The sequence below is a fragment of the Balaenoptera borealis genome (genome assembly GCF_965194805.1).
Source record: "Balaenoptera borealis genome assembly, chromosome: 3".
NCBI lineage: Eukaryota > Metazoa > Chordata > Mammalia > Artiodactyla > Balaenopteridae > Balaenoptera > Balaenoptera borealis.
The window spans coordinates 171,855,241-171,868,277 of NC_138866.1; the positions used below are offsets into that span (position 1 = coordinate 171,855,241).

The 13,037-nt window shown below is 36.2% G+C and overlaps 1 protein-coding gene across 3 annotated transcripts in view; it reads left to right on the forward strand.

The window, feature by feature from the left end:
* The window catches only part of SPAG6 (sperm associated antigen 6), an 82,460-nt gene that overhangs the window by 8,574 nt on the left and 60,849 nt on the right, over positions 1 to 13,037 (forward strand). For 2 of the 3 annotated variants that reach the window (XM_082385585.1, XM_082385586.1), the window contains exon 3: positions 9,500 to 9,666. In XM_082385585.1, the coding sequence (XP_082241711.1) occupies positions 9,500 to 9,666 (167 nt within the window). Of the gene's footprint in view, positions 1 to 6,391; positions 9,176 to 9,499; positions 9,667 to 13,037 lie in introns of those variants that run through there. The other variant, XM_082385584.1, reaches the window with a different exon arrangement.

Sequence of the window (13,037 nt, forward strand, 5' to 3'; positions counted from 1 at the left end):
CACAGGGAAATGGAGATTTCACTCTGTAACAGTGCTGAGGTTGAAGTGTGTCTGGGAGATCTATGTGCCAGTGACTCTGGTAAGCAGTTTGGATAGATAGGGCTCTGGGGCTCAGGAGAGAGATCTGAAATGAAAATAAAGGCTTGGATATGTGGAACTTACATGTTCATTTGAAAACTATGTTAAAAGCCCATTTTATATTTCTTCACGTAACTATAAACACGTAAGTTCTAATCATTTTTATCTGAAGTGTCATGTAAATTGAACTTGCCATAACTTTTATGCTCTACATACTCACTCAGTATAAATCTCACATATAGACGGTGGTGGCAGTGACCTAGTCAAGAGTCACAGTTGCACTGGACAAATCAATGGAATTTAGGTTTAATACAGTAATCATGGAAGAGACACAGTAACGTTAATGGCAGAATCATGTGAATTCAACAGATGGTATGCGTTCTAAACCTAGCACAGAGGCCAGTTTTCATTGGTAAATGGGCTGACTGACATTGGAGAAATAGGAGGGCATAGACTCCCAAGCTATAAATAGCATCTACCTAGTAGGATTGTAATGAGGATTAATGGGTTAATATTTGTAGATTTTTTTTAGAGGAGTGCCTGGTGATGCTCTAGAAGTATATGTTAAATAAGTGAATACATACTGTGCTTCCTTGCCCTCTTAGAAGAGTTGCTGGCTGCCAGTGAGAGGGTCAGTGATCTCTGTCTCATCTTCCTCTCACCCCTCCCCACTCAACAGTGACATGTCAGGTGTGGTAGTCCTTCACTCACAAATGACTGAATTGACAGTGAATCACCAAACAAAATTCAGAGGATACTACAGTTAATGAGAATAAATTTAAAAGGAGAAAATATATTACTCTTGATCATAAGAGTTTCTTGAATCATTTATGATTACAATTGAATTTTATGTAAAAAAGACTATACATACATTTTGTGATTCATTCTGACCATTTAAATAAATTATAAGGCTCTTTGTGTGTTGTAAGGGATATAACACCTAAAATCATAATTGACTTTATAGTTATGGCAGTGAAAAAGTGTTTCACAGAAAGCAAGACAAATAGATATGTGATACCAAAATTTACTAATTCTTAATCAAATGAAGGAATAGTGGCCAGAGGTATATAATCATAGAGGATGAAAGAAATCAAATCAAGGCCTGAAAATTCTTCTCTAAAGAAAAGCAAGGGAGGAACACAAATATTTTCAAGTGAAAAATGACCAGTGAAGGAAAACGAGAACATGCTTTAAAACTCATCAGTGTCATAAAACTTGCTTCAGTAAAAATATAGACATGTAAATGTAATAACTTGTTATAGAAATAAAAAAACTAAAATCAGAGTAAAGCTGATGAGTGTAATTGGAATTACTCTGTGATAGGAGAGTAGGTAGTGCTTGTAATAGTAAAAATCCAAGTGGATAGTGGTCTCTAGAGTCAAGACCACAAAGTGTTTCAATAAGAGTTAGATGTGCGTTCAGAACTGTGCTAGGTAATTTGAGAAATAGAAGAAAAGTGTAAAACATAAGCACTGCTCTAGAGATGTTCATTATTATACTGAGGAGGTAAGATATTTATTCACATAAAATAGAGAACCCCGTAAATATCAAGGATGGCTACTGTGCTTTGCACAACTTCGGGAGTGCCATTTATATCATGATCTATGTGAATGGCATCCCCTGGATTTGTGCAGTATGCAGCCTGCCCAGCCATACATGGTGGGCCTGGGAATTATTCAGAGTCTTCATTTTCATTTATTTACTTCCCTGAGAATGAGTAGTGCAAACAATAAAGCTCCCCATAGCTTCCCATTCCTCTTAGAACAACATCACAGAAATCTTCATTTAACCTATAGCTAAATTTATCTGGCCCCAACCAACCTCTCCAGCTTTACCCCTTGCCGCGTCACGCCTCCCACTTTACGTTTCAGACCAGTATAGATTTATCATGGCTTCTTCAACAGTCTGCAACAATCATGCATCCCTTGTCCAAGCCAGAAACTGGGAAGTATCGGTGATTCCTCCGTCTTCTTCACAATAATCAGTTTGCCTTTTAAATATCTCCTTAGACCTTTCACTTTTCTCTTTCCCTTTTGCCGTTACTATACTCCAGGCTATCTTCACATCTGGCCTAGGTTCCTATAATAGCTTCCTAAGTGGTCTTCTCTCTTTTCATCCTTTCTCCCCAGTGTAATCAGAGTGGTCCTTCTTTACAGAGTGCAAATCTGATCTGTCACTGCACTGACATTAATGCTCAGATTAAATTTAGAATACTTAAAACAGTTCATTGGACCCTTCAGGACTTTTGTCTCTGTTAATCTCAGCCTTCTTTCTCCAACTCCTCTCTCCTCTCTTCTCTCTTGTACTAAAGTCAAACTGTATTCTCAGTTTTGTCATCAAATCAAACTCTTTTTGGTTCTGGGCTTCATTTATACAGTTTCTTCCGGTTGGAGTTCTCTCCAATCCCTACGCCTTCAATTTTTTCAGCAGACAATCTGCCTGAGAGCCTTCAGATCTCAGTTTAGATGTCAGTTAGCCTTTGCACCTTCCCTCTGTCCCTCAAAGCCTGGGTTAGATGCTCTGCTGTGTTTTTGCAAAGCATCCTCTACTCCTTTAGTTGCACACATCATAAAGTGTTGTTTATCTCTCATGACCCCTTTATGAGTTCCTTGAGGTCAGGGACAATTGTGTTTTAACACCTTGTAGATTCTTAATATTTCTTAAATGAATGGTGAATGAGCTATTCATTCCATAGTAATTCTAAAATACATCGTAGAAAAGGCTCAATTTGTGGGGCCGTGCGACCTTAAATATTTCTCCATTACAGTGTAAGGTACTGATTGATTAATGAGTCATCTATGTTAATAATAATAAAATGTTGATGAAAAATATGGTCAACATAGGGAATTGATTCCTTTAGAGCACTTTTATTTATCAAGCATCCAACTGGTGTTTATTTTGTCCTAGCTAATCTTCCTAGCACTTTAGAAATTTTAGCTCATTTTAATTCTCACAACAGCTTTATAAGGTGGTCCTAGAATTTGTCACCATTTTACAAATGAGGAAACTGAGACACAGAGTGGTTAAGTAAGCTCGCTGAGGCCCCACAGCCAGGAAGTGGCAGAGCCCAGATTTGAACCCAAACAATCTCCCTCCAGATACATGCTATTAACCGCCTCAGTCTGTTGTCTCTCAGCATAGGCAGTCATGTACCAAGTAGGGCAAGATTCCTTCTATTTCTAAAGCACGAAGTTTCTTTCATATTTTAATTGAGCCCCAACAGAATGCCTGAGTAACGTTGATGGTTAAGGGTGAATCCTTTGCTGAGTATTGGTTAACTGTATGCAGAAATCACTTCTTCCAAAACTTGAATGAACTGTAGTAGCAGTTTCATAGTAAATGGATACATGGAAAGTAGTTTTAGATTAAAATAAAACATATTGTTTGAGTTTAAAATTTTAAAGCTTTGTAAAATTTATAACAAGTCTTTAACATATTTTATGTTTGTGATAATTTTGAATAAAATTGGAAAGTAAAAAATATTCATTTTAAGTCTAAAAAAACAAGGAGGGGCCTCAAAGTACACTATCAAGAGAGTGAAAAGACAGCTCACAGAATGGGAGAAAATGTTTGCAAAGCATATATTTGATAAGAGCTTAATATTTAGAATATATAACCACCACCAACAAAATATCCACTTCAAAGATGTGCAGAAGATTTAAATCAATTATATTTCTTCAAAGAAGATAAACAAATAGACAATAAACACATGAAAAGTAGCTCAATATCACTAGTCATTGGAAAATGCAAATCAAACCATAGTGAGATACCGCTTCACACCCATCAGGATGGCTGTTATAAACAACAACAAAATATTGGTGAGGATGTGGGGAAATTGGAACTCTTGTAATTTGCTGGTGGGAATGTAAAAGGGTGCCATCACTGTGGAAACAGTTTGGTGGTTCCTCAAAAAGTTAAGCATAGAATTATCATTTAGTCCAGCAATTCCACTCCCAGGTATATACTCAAAAGAATTGAAAGCAGGGACTCAAATGGGTATGTGTACACCACTGTTCACAGCAGCATTATTCACAATAACCTAAAGGTGGAAACAACCCAAACGTCCATCAACACATGAATAGACAAACAAAATGTATATATATACAATGGAATATTATTCAGTCTCAAAAAGGAATGAAATTTTGATACATGCTGCAATACAGATGACCCTTAAAAACATTACGCTCAGTGAAAGAAGCCAGATGAAAAAGAATAAGTGTTGTATGATTCCACTTATATGAAGTATCTAAAATAGGCAAAATAATAGAGATAGAAAACAGAATAGAAACTATCACAGGCTGGGGGTAGGGGGAAATGGGGAGTTATTGTTTAATTGGTATAGAGTGTCTGTTAGGAATGATGAATAAGTTCTGGAAATGACAGTAGTGATGGTTGCACAACATTATGACTGTACTTAATGCCACTGAATTGTACACTTTAAATGGTTAAAGTGATCAATTTAATGCTATGTATATTTTACCACAATTAAAACAAAACAAAACAAAACAAAAAAGTAACCAGGGCAACCAGAAATCTTTACTATGACTTAAATGAACCCAAAGAATTGTTTTTTGTTTTTTGTTTTTTAAACACTATTTTATTTATTTATGGCTGTGTTGGGTCTTCGTTTCTGCGTGAGGGCCCTCTCCAGCCGCGGCAAGCGGGGGCCACTCTTCATCGCGGTGCGCGGGGCCCCTCATCATCGTGGCCTCTCCAGACGCGCAGGCTCAGCAATTGCGGCTCACGGGCCCAGTCGCTCCGCGGCACGTGGGATCCTCCCAGACCAGGGCTCGAACCCGTGTTCCCCGCATTGGCAGGCAGACTCTCAACCACTGCGCCACCAGGGAAGCCCCTAAAGAATTGTTTTTAATGGAACAAAGTTGAGATGTTAAATATCTTTATAAAACACCTCAGATTGAAGTAATATCTATATAAATTATACACATGTAATATGAGAATGAGTTTTTTTTTTTGTCTTTAGAAATGTTTGACCTTTTTTTCCTGACTTACATATGCAATTGGCATGCAAAATTAAAGTGATTAGGCCTATGTTGTATTAAAAGGAATTAAGGGAAAGAGTTGTGATTATTTTGAGGCTATTCTATAATCTCTTCCACTAGATTATTAGTTTTTTGAGAGCATGAACTGCCTTTACTCATGTATGAGGTCCTATTTCTTGCCACTCGGTAAACCTTGATCTATTTTTTGAATGAATGATGGTGGGTAGGATTAGCGAGGTTGTTTTTATTTTTGTTTTTTGCAAAACTGGATTACAATGTAAGTATTAGAAGCAGTGTCTCCAGTATGGCACTGGTACAAGAAATACAGAAAAGAAACTCAAAGCTATAAAGTTGGGGGTGGGGAAGATTGTAAAGATTTAGCCTGTAGGTTAAATTTCAGAAACATTTTCACACCATTTAATCAATTTGTATAGAGAAAACAGAATTGTTTTATAGATATTAGAGTATAATACAGGAATAATTTTTACTATTAGATATAATATTGGGTTGGCCAAAAAGTTTGTTTGGGTTTTTCTGTAAGATGTTATGGAAAAACCCAAACGAACTTTTTGGCCCACCCAATATTAGCTAGTACGTGTTGGCTCCTTCAGTGGAGACCCTAATGAGTCATTAGCTGCTCACTAGAGACCTTGTCTATCAGATATTGTAGCGGTAATTCAGACTGTTGTAACTTATGGACTCTACATTTTCATGCATTCACTCACCAAGGATCAATCACCATGAATTCCTAATGGACAGACAAGTAAGGAAAATTTTCTTTTTATGTTATATATGCTTCTCGTTCCCTCCTTCCCTCCCTCCCTCCCTCCTTTCCTTCCTTCCTTCCTTCCTCAGTTCCTTTTGCATCATTATCTGTATATCTAGGACAAACCTGCAATTAGAATAACAAAGTATGCTTAGCCTATGTAAGAGATAAAAACATGTCCCTGGGGACTGAGGACTATGAAGCACTAAGAGGCAATTCAAGGACTAGAAATTTGGGGCAATATTTTCTCTAGTAAGAATGACCTTATTATTATTTTTTTTAAAGATTTTTTTTGATGTGAACCATTTTTATTTTGTTTATTTATTTTTTTAAATAAATGTATGTATTTATTTATTTATTTTTGGCTGCATTGGGTCTTCGTTGCTGGGTGTGGGCTTTCTCTAGTTGCAGTGAGCAGGGGCTCCTCTTCGTTGTGGTGTGCGGGCTTCTCATTGCGGTGGCTTCTCTTGTTGCAGAGCACGGGCTCTAGGCGCACGGGCTTCAGTAGTTGTGGCACGAGGGCTAGTAGTTGTGGCACACAGGCTTAGTTGCTGATGTGGACCATTTTTAAAGTCTTTATTGAATTTGTTACAATATTGCTTATGTTTTGTTTTGGTTTTTTGGCTGCGAGGCACGTGGCATCTTAGCTCCCCGACCAGAGATCAAACCCGCACCCCCTGCATTGGAAGGCAAAGTCTTAACCACTGGACCGCCAGGGAAGCCCCAGAATGACCTTATTTAAACAGATATTTTAAACGGAAACTTTAGCTTTTACTTTTATAGATTCAGAGATTTAAAATTTTTCAAAATTCTTACTCTCTGAACAAAGGAATATGATAGAGCAGAAGCATCTGCATAGAAGTCTAACTTTGATTTTGAATACTGGAGTAGAAGGAAAGGAATTGTGTGTCGTTTTATTGACCTTATTTTTCCTGGGCCAGATGCAGTAGAAAAAGGGAGGAGAAAATATACAAAGCAGAAAATTCCTTTGAGTATATGGACAAGTGAAATACATCTTTGGGGGTAAAATATCTTATTGCTAAAACGGCAAACTGAAAATATCCAACATTGGGAGACTTGTGGTGTGTTAGCTAAATATAGTAACTAATAATAAATAATAATATAATAAGAAATATTATAAACTCAGACAGATAAATTAATTCTTCAAATTCATAACATAAAAGTTCAGAGTTCTTGCAGTCTAATTCAAAATTCTAGGTTGAATAACCCAGTATGGATTGATTTTCCATTTATATTTCAAAAGACAATAAGCCACTGCCTTCACATAATTATATCAAGTGAGGAGAAAAGGAAATACCCGAATCATCAGGGAAAAATAACATGAAACATATTTGTGATTCTCTTGAAACCATTCTGAGCATCCTCATTAATGTATTTATTATGAAACTTTAAATATATGTTAACAAATTTAGCTTTCCTTTTTTAGAGTATTGACTTGTTTTATTTAAAATGGTGCATATTCATTATAAAAAATATCAAGTTATACTCAAGAACAAAAACAAAAAAAACAACCCAATTAAAAAATGGGCAAAGGACTTAAATGGACAGTTCAACAAAGAAGATGTACAAAATGACCAATAAGCACATTCGCCATCACTAGTGATAGGGAAATAAAAATCAAACCACAAGGACATACCACTTCAAATCTATTAGGATGGTTATTCTAAAAAAAAATAACAAGCGTTGGTGAGGATGGGGAGAAATTTAAACACTTGTACTTTGACAGTGGGAGTGTAAAATGAGGTAGCCTCTGTGGAAAGCAGTCTAATGGTTCATAGCTAGTGGTGATGATTGCACACCATTGTAAATGTATTTAATGCCTCTGAATTGTACACCCCAAAATGGTAAAAATGGTAATTTTTATGTTATGTATATTTTACCACTGTTAAAAAACTTACATTGAGTAATAAAGCAACTACAAAGAAGAGATCAACAAATTGTTTTAGATTCAACTTTCTAGAAGGAACCCATGTTAATGTTTGGTAGTCATTCTAATACCTTATTCTGTGCATTAAACTTTTTGTTGTGATATATTACAGAAATCATCTCTATAAAAAAGTATAGAGAATAATATAAACAATACTTATGCACATGGACATGCTGATTTGTTTAACATGAGCTGTGGCCTAGGCCTGAGGAGGGGCCTAGGCACACTGTGTGTGCCTGCAAAGTTAACCAGCCTGAGTGGGATGCGGACTTGCAACGGTGGCCTTCTGTAAAATGATCTAACCAAACCAACTTAGACGTAAAAATGATCACTAAAGGAAATTGGGAACTGCGAAAAGCCACAGGTCTCATCATTAAATGTTTCTGTGATAAGCATCATTATTCTCTGCTTATGTTATTTGGTAGTACTATTTATCTTATTTTGGTCTAATCCTAAATGTTATTGTAAATGTTTTCCTTTTATTTCTATTTCACATGTTCCTGGATATAACATTATAAAAGAATATTGGTAATATGTATTTGCTTTTATAGGTCACTGGGGTATGTTTTTAAAGAAAAGATGTAATAACATCAAGTTGAATAGCCTGCTGTAAATTAAGTTTAGAAAGTCAAGTTTCTAAACTTGTTCTAGTTTGAACTCTCTGTCATTACCTTTTTTGTAATCTTAGACTAAAACACCATCATTAAAGCACAAATAGCAGTTGACTATTTTGCATATTTTATAGTAAGGCAAAGTTAATACAGAGTTGGAAGTATCCAGTAAAATGGCCCAAATGCAATCATTTTTCCCCACCTCCTCAATTTTCCATACATATTACTTATTTAGTAAGTATCGATAAAGAATGTCTGAGTTTCTAACCTTGCTCCACCCTTGTGTGAGGATTTCCCTAACCTTTCTCAGCCTCCATTTCCACATCTGTAAAATAGACATGATAATAGGGCTTACTTCCTAGGTTTGTTATGAGAGTTCAGTGAATTAATATGGAAAATAAGTTCTTAAAACAATGCATGCACAAAATAATATATAATATAAGCTACTTTTATTATTGTTGTTGTTATGATGGTATTCCTACTATGTATTCAAGCCTAGAATGAATATTATGAGAGCTAGTATTGTGATTTATTTATTTGGAGGTAATGTCAGAAATCTGAATTTGCAGCCCTTTATGAATGGGAGGCCCTAGCCAAATGGCCCTCCTAGCTCACCTAGCCCTGAAGTAAAGTTCAGCTGGAATCAGAGAAAAAACCATCGGAAGACTTGATTGAGAGGAAAGGACTGAACTGAGCCCTGAAAGATAGGATGTGCAAAGGCTGTGTGGGAGGGACCCAGCTCCCCAACACCTGCCTCCTTGCCACGTGCTAGGTAGGCATTCTACTCTGTGCTTTACAACCTCTCTCTGCGTTCATGACGTCACGCAGCTAGTGTTTGCCAAATCAGGGATTTAAACTCTGGTTCTCCAAAGCTTTTCTTATTTCCATGCTAAGCTGCTACTTTGATAATTACAGGTTGTATTATTCTGTGCCTTAGCCAGTTAGATGCTGCTTAATATCCCATTAGTTTTTAGTGGATGATTTTGTGGTTGTTTTACTGATATATTCCCCTGAATTTTCCTATCTGCGTATATGCTGAATGGTATGCTTGCCTTGTAATTTAAAATTTGCTGATTTCTGTTTTCTCATAACTTAGGTGTAATGTCTTTGCTGCGGCCTCTTCTTCTGGATGTGGTCCCAACAATTCAACAGACTGCTGCTTTGGCTCTGGGGAGACTGGCTAATTATAATGATGACCTAGCAGAAGCAGTCGTGAAGGGCAACATTCTTCCACAGCTTGTTTATTCATTGGCAGAACAGAATGTAAGAATTTTTAAAAACTAAGTTATATGTTTGTTTGTTTGTTTGTTTTGGATTTTTAAAAAAATTGATAGTTTGGGTACAGTTGCAAGTTTGTAGGCATAGTATTATTAGGATGTTAATACAACCTTCAATTCTTTGAACTGCATGTAATAATACTTTTAGGGTGTTTTACTTTGGGGCTGATAGGCAGCTTTTCTCCATTACTGTTAATATAAGGAGAAAACATATTACAATTTTTAATGGAATTATACATAAAGCAGTATTTCTCAACATGGGTTTATTCAAGTTATAGGATCAGTCTTAGAAAGGTGTATGGAGCCCTGGGCAAATAAGTTATATACAATGGTGAAATCTGGTTAATGGACAATGTAAGAGACAGCTCTGAAGCAAGGGGGAGAGAAGCATCCAAAAGGAAGGAGAATGCATTTAATGGAAGGTTTGACAAAGCATTTTTTTTCCAAGTATGCAAGCATGTCAGCCCTTTTAAGGGCCATATAAGAGTGCTGCCATTGTTTTTTTCATCCTGTCTGGTTCCCTCTATGTTTCTAACAATAGTTAAGGATCTTCCTGTACATAGGGTCTTGGACTGTTCATTCCATCCTGCTAGTTTATCATAACCTAGGGATGTATCTTTCTTGACGTGTCTTTAAGATTAAATTCCTATTTGTTGTAACCAAAGGACAAAAAATACAATTTAAAAAATGGGGGGACTTCCCTGGTGGTGCAGTGGTTAAGAATCCACCTGCCAATGCAGGGGACACGGGTTTGAGCCCTGGTCCGGGAAGATCCCACATGCCACGGAGCAACTAAGCCTGTGCGCCACAACTACTGAGCCTGCGCTCTAGAGCCCGCGAGCCACAACTACTGAGCCTGTGCGCCTAGAGCCCGTGCTCTGCAACAAGAGAAGCCATTGCAATGAGAAGCCCGTGCACCACAACGAAGAGTAGCCCCTGCTCACCACAACTAGAGGAAGCCCGCGTGCAGCGATGAAGACCCAATGCAGCCAAAAATAAATAAAATCAAATCTTAAAAAAAAAAAAACTAAACATAATGAGATAGCACTCTACCTACTAGGATGGCCATAAAAAATAAGAGAAAGAAAAAAAGGAAAATAATAATAAAAGTGTTAGTGAAGATGTGGAGAAGTTATGTAAAATCGTGCAGCTGCTATGGAAAACAGTTTGGCACTTCCTCAGCAAGTTAAACACAATTACCATATGACCCAGCAGTTCTACTCCTAGTTATGTTTCTGAAGGAATTGAAAACAGGTGTTCAAACAAAACTTGTGCACAAATGTTCATAGCAGCATTATCCACAATAGCCAAAAGAATGACTAGATAAACAAAATGTTATGTATCCATACAATGGAATATTATCAGTCAGAACAAGGGATGAAATCATGATACATTCTACAACATGAGTGAACCTTGAAAACTTTATGCTAACAGAAAGAAGCCAGACAAAGCTACATATTGTATGATTCCATTTATATGAAATATCCAGAATATGCAGATTCATAGAGATGGAAGCAGATGAATGGTTACCAGAGGCTGGGGGGAGGAGGGAGTGAGAAGTGGCTGCTTAGCACGTAGGAGGTTTCTTGTTGGAGTGATGAAAATATTCTAGGACTAGATAGGCATGGTTGCACAACATTGTGGATGCACTAAATGCCACTGAATTGTACACTTTAACGTGATTAAAATAATAAATTTTATGTTATGTGTATTTACCAAAAAAAAATCCTGATTGTTTAAAAATGTGCCTTATTTTTTTAGATTGGAGAGTAATTTGCTAATAACTGTCTTATCCCTAGGAGGAGTTACAGAAATTTTATTTTTCTTGTAGGCATTCCTTCTATCATCAAATGCTTGGACTCTTAGCTCCTTCTCTGAGGGCAGGGTCTGTGTTTGGTGTCTCACATAGAAGGTTCTCAACAGAAGTTTTCTAAGTGTGAATGAGTACCCATTAGCTGTAAAGAGACAAAAAGTACTAGGGCAGAAGTGAGGAGAAAGTGAGAATGTGAAGCATCATTCACAGGCTTCTGTCTCCTTCCCCTACCAGGCCTTTAGCCCATTTCTCACAGGAGATTTAATCTCTTCTTTATGAGGTACAAAGTCCTCTGGTTTTGCTTTTCCTTCCTTTTTTTTTTTTAAAGGGTAATTCTTTTGGTGAGGAATTCCGGGAGAGAAGAGAGTTAGGAATTTGGAATGAGATCAGAGAGTGATATTCTAGGCACTGTAGTTAGTACTGACTATTGATGCCCAGTAAAGTGTGAATTTGAAAATTCTGCAATATAAAAAGTCAAATTAGCTTAAGGTAATGACAAGAAATGTGTCACTGTTATTTTCCCACAATTATGAGAAAATAATCTATGGGAAGCTACTCTAAAACTATTCTAATTTTTATAATAAAGCAGGAGATTTTTGGTTACTGACATGTAAAATTAGACTTTATAACAAACATCTTAATGCCTCTATATGTTGACATTTAAGAAACTAAAGAAATATATCAAATCAAAACATCATTACTAACATAGCATATTTCTTATCTTGTCAATATATACTGATTTTGGAGATATAATATGTTAAATTATACTTGATGTATTTTCTCTCACATAATTTTTTATTGAATCTTAATATTTCAGCCTGCATAAATAGAATGCTTTCAAAACAGATGCTATAGTCACCTAGTCGCTTTTTTTTGTAGTCACTGTAAAGAAATAGAAACTTAGAATCTAAAATAGGCATTAATTGGGCTCTATTAATGAAAGAGTTAGGAGACTATTACTGTGTCATTATGCTAACCATAAAACAGTGAGTGTTATAGCCGAATACTTCCTCTACATCTTTTTTTTTTTTTAGCAATATGAAGAAAAACAGGTTAGTCTTGTGTTTCAGTTTTATTTCTTAATCTGATAAAATTTACATATAGAACATATTATAAATATGAAGCATTACTTGAAATTCACATAATGGTAAGTCATTTATATCTTTGTAAAAAAGCATTTCTAAGAAGAGATAAATAACATAACCCACTGTTGGGCTGGTTTATTTGCCAGGAGGAGTTTTAAAATGTATCATGAATATTTTGCCTTTATGTTTATCTGATGATTGCTAAGTGAGCCTCAGAACATAGTTGTTATTTCAGGATAACGTGGGACACCAGAAAGGTTAGTTGAGGTCATGCTTAGAGACTGAGGGCAAGTAAAGGAAACGAATTTGTTAGGTGACAGTTTAGTTGCATGCGCTAACAATCTAAGAGTTCCCATAGGGCAAACAAATACCTTTCACTGTAACGCACAAACATGAAATCTCATTATTTTATGAATTTGTAGGAAATATAATGTTTATATTTCATTTTATACAATTTCC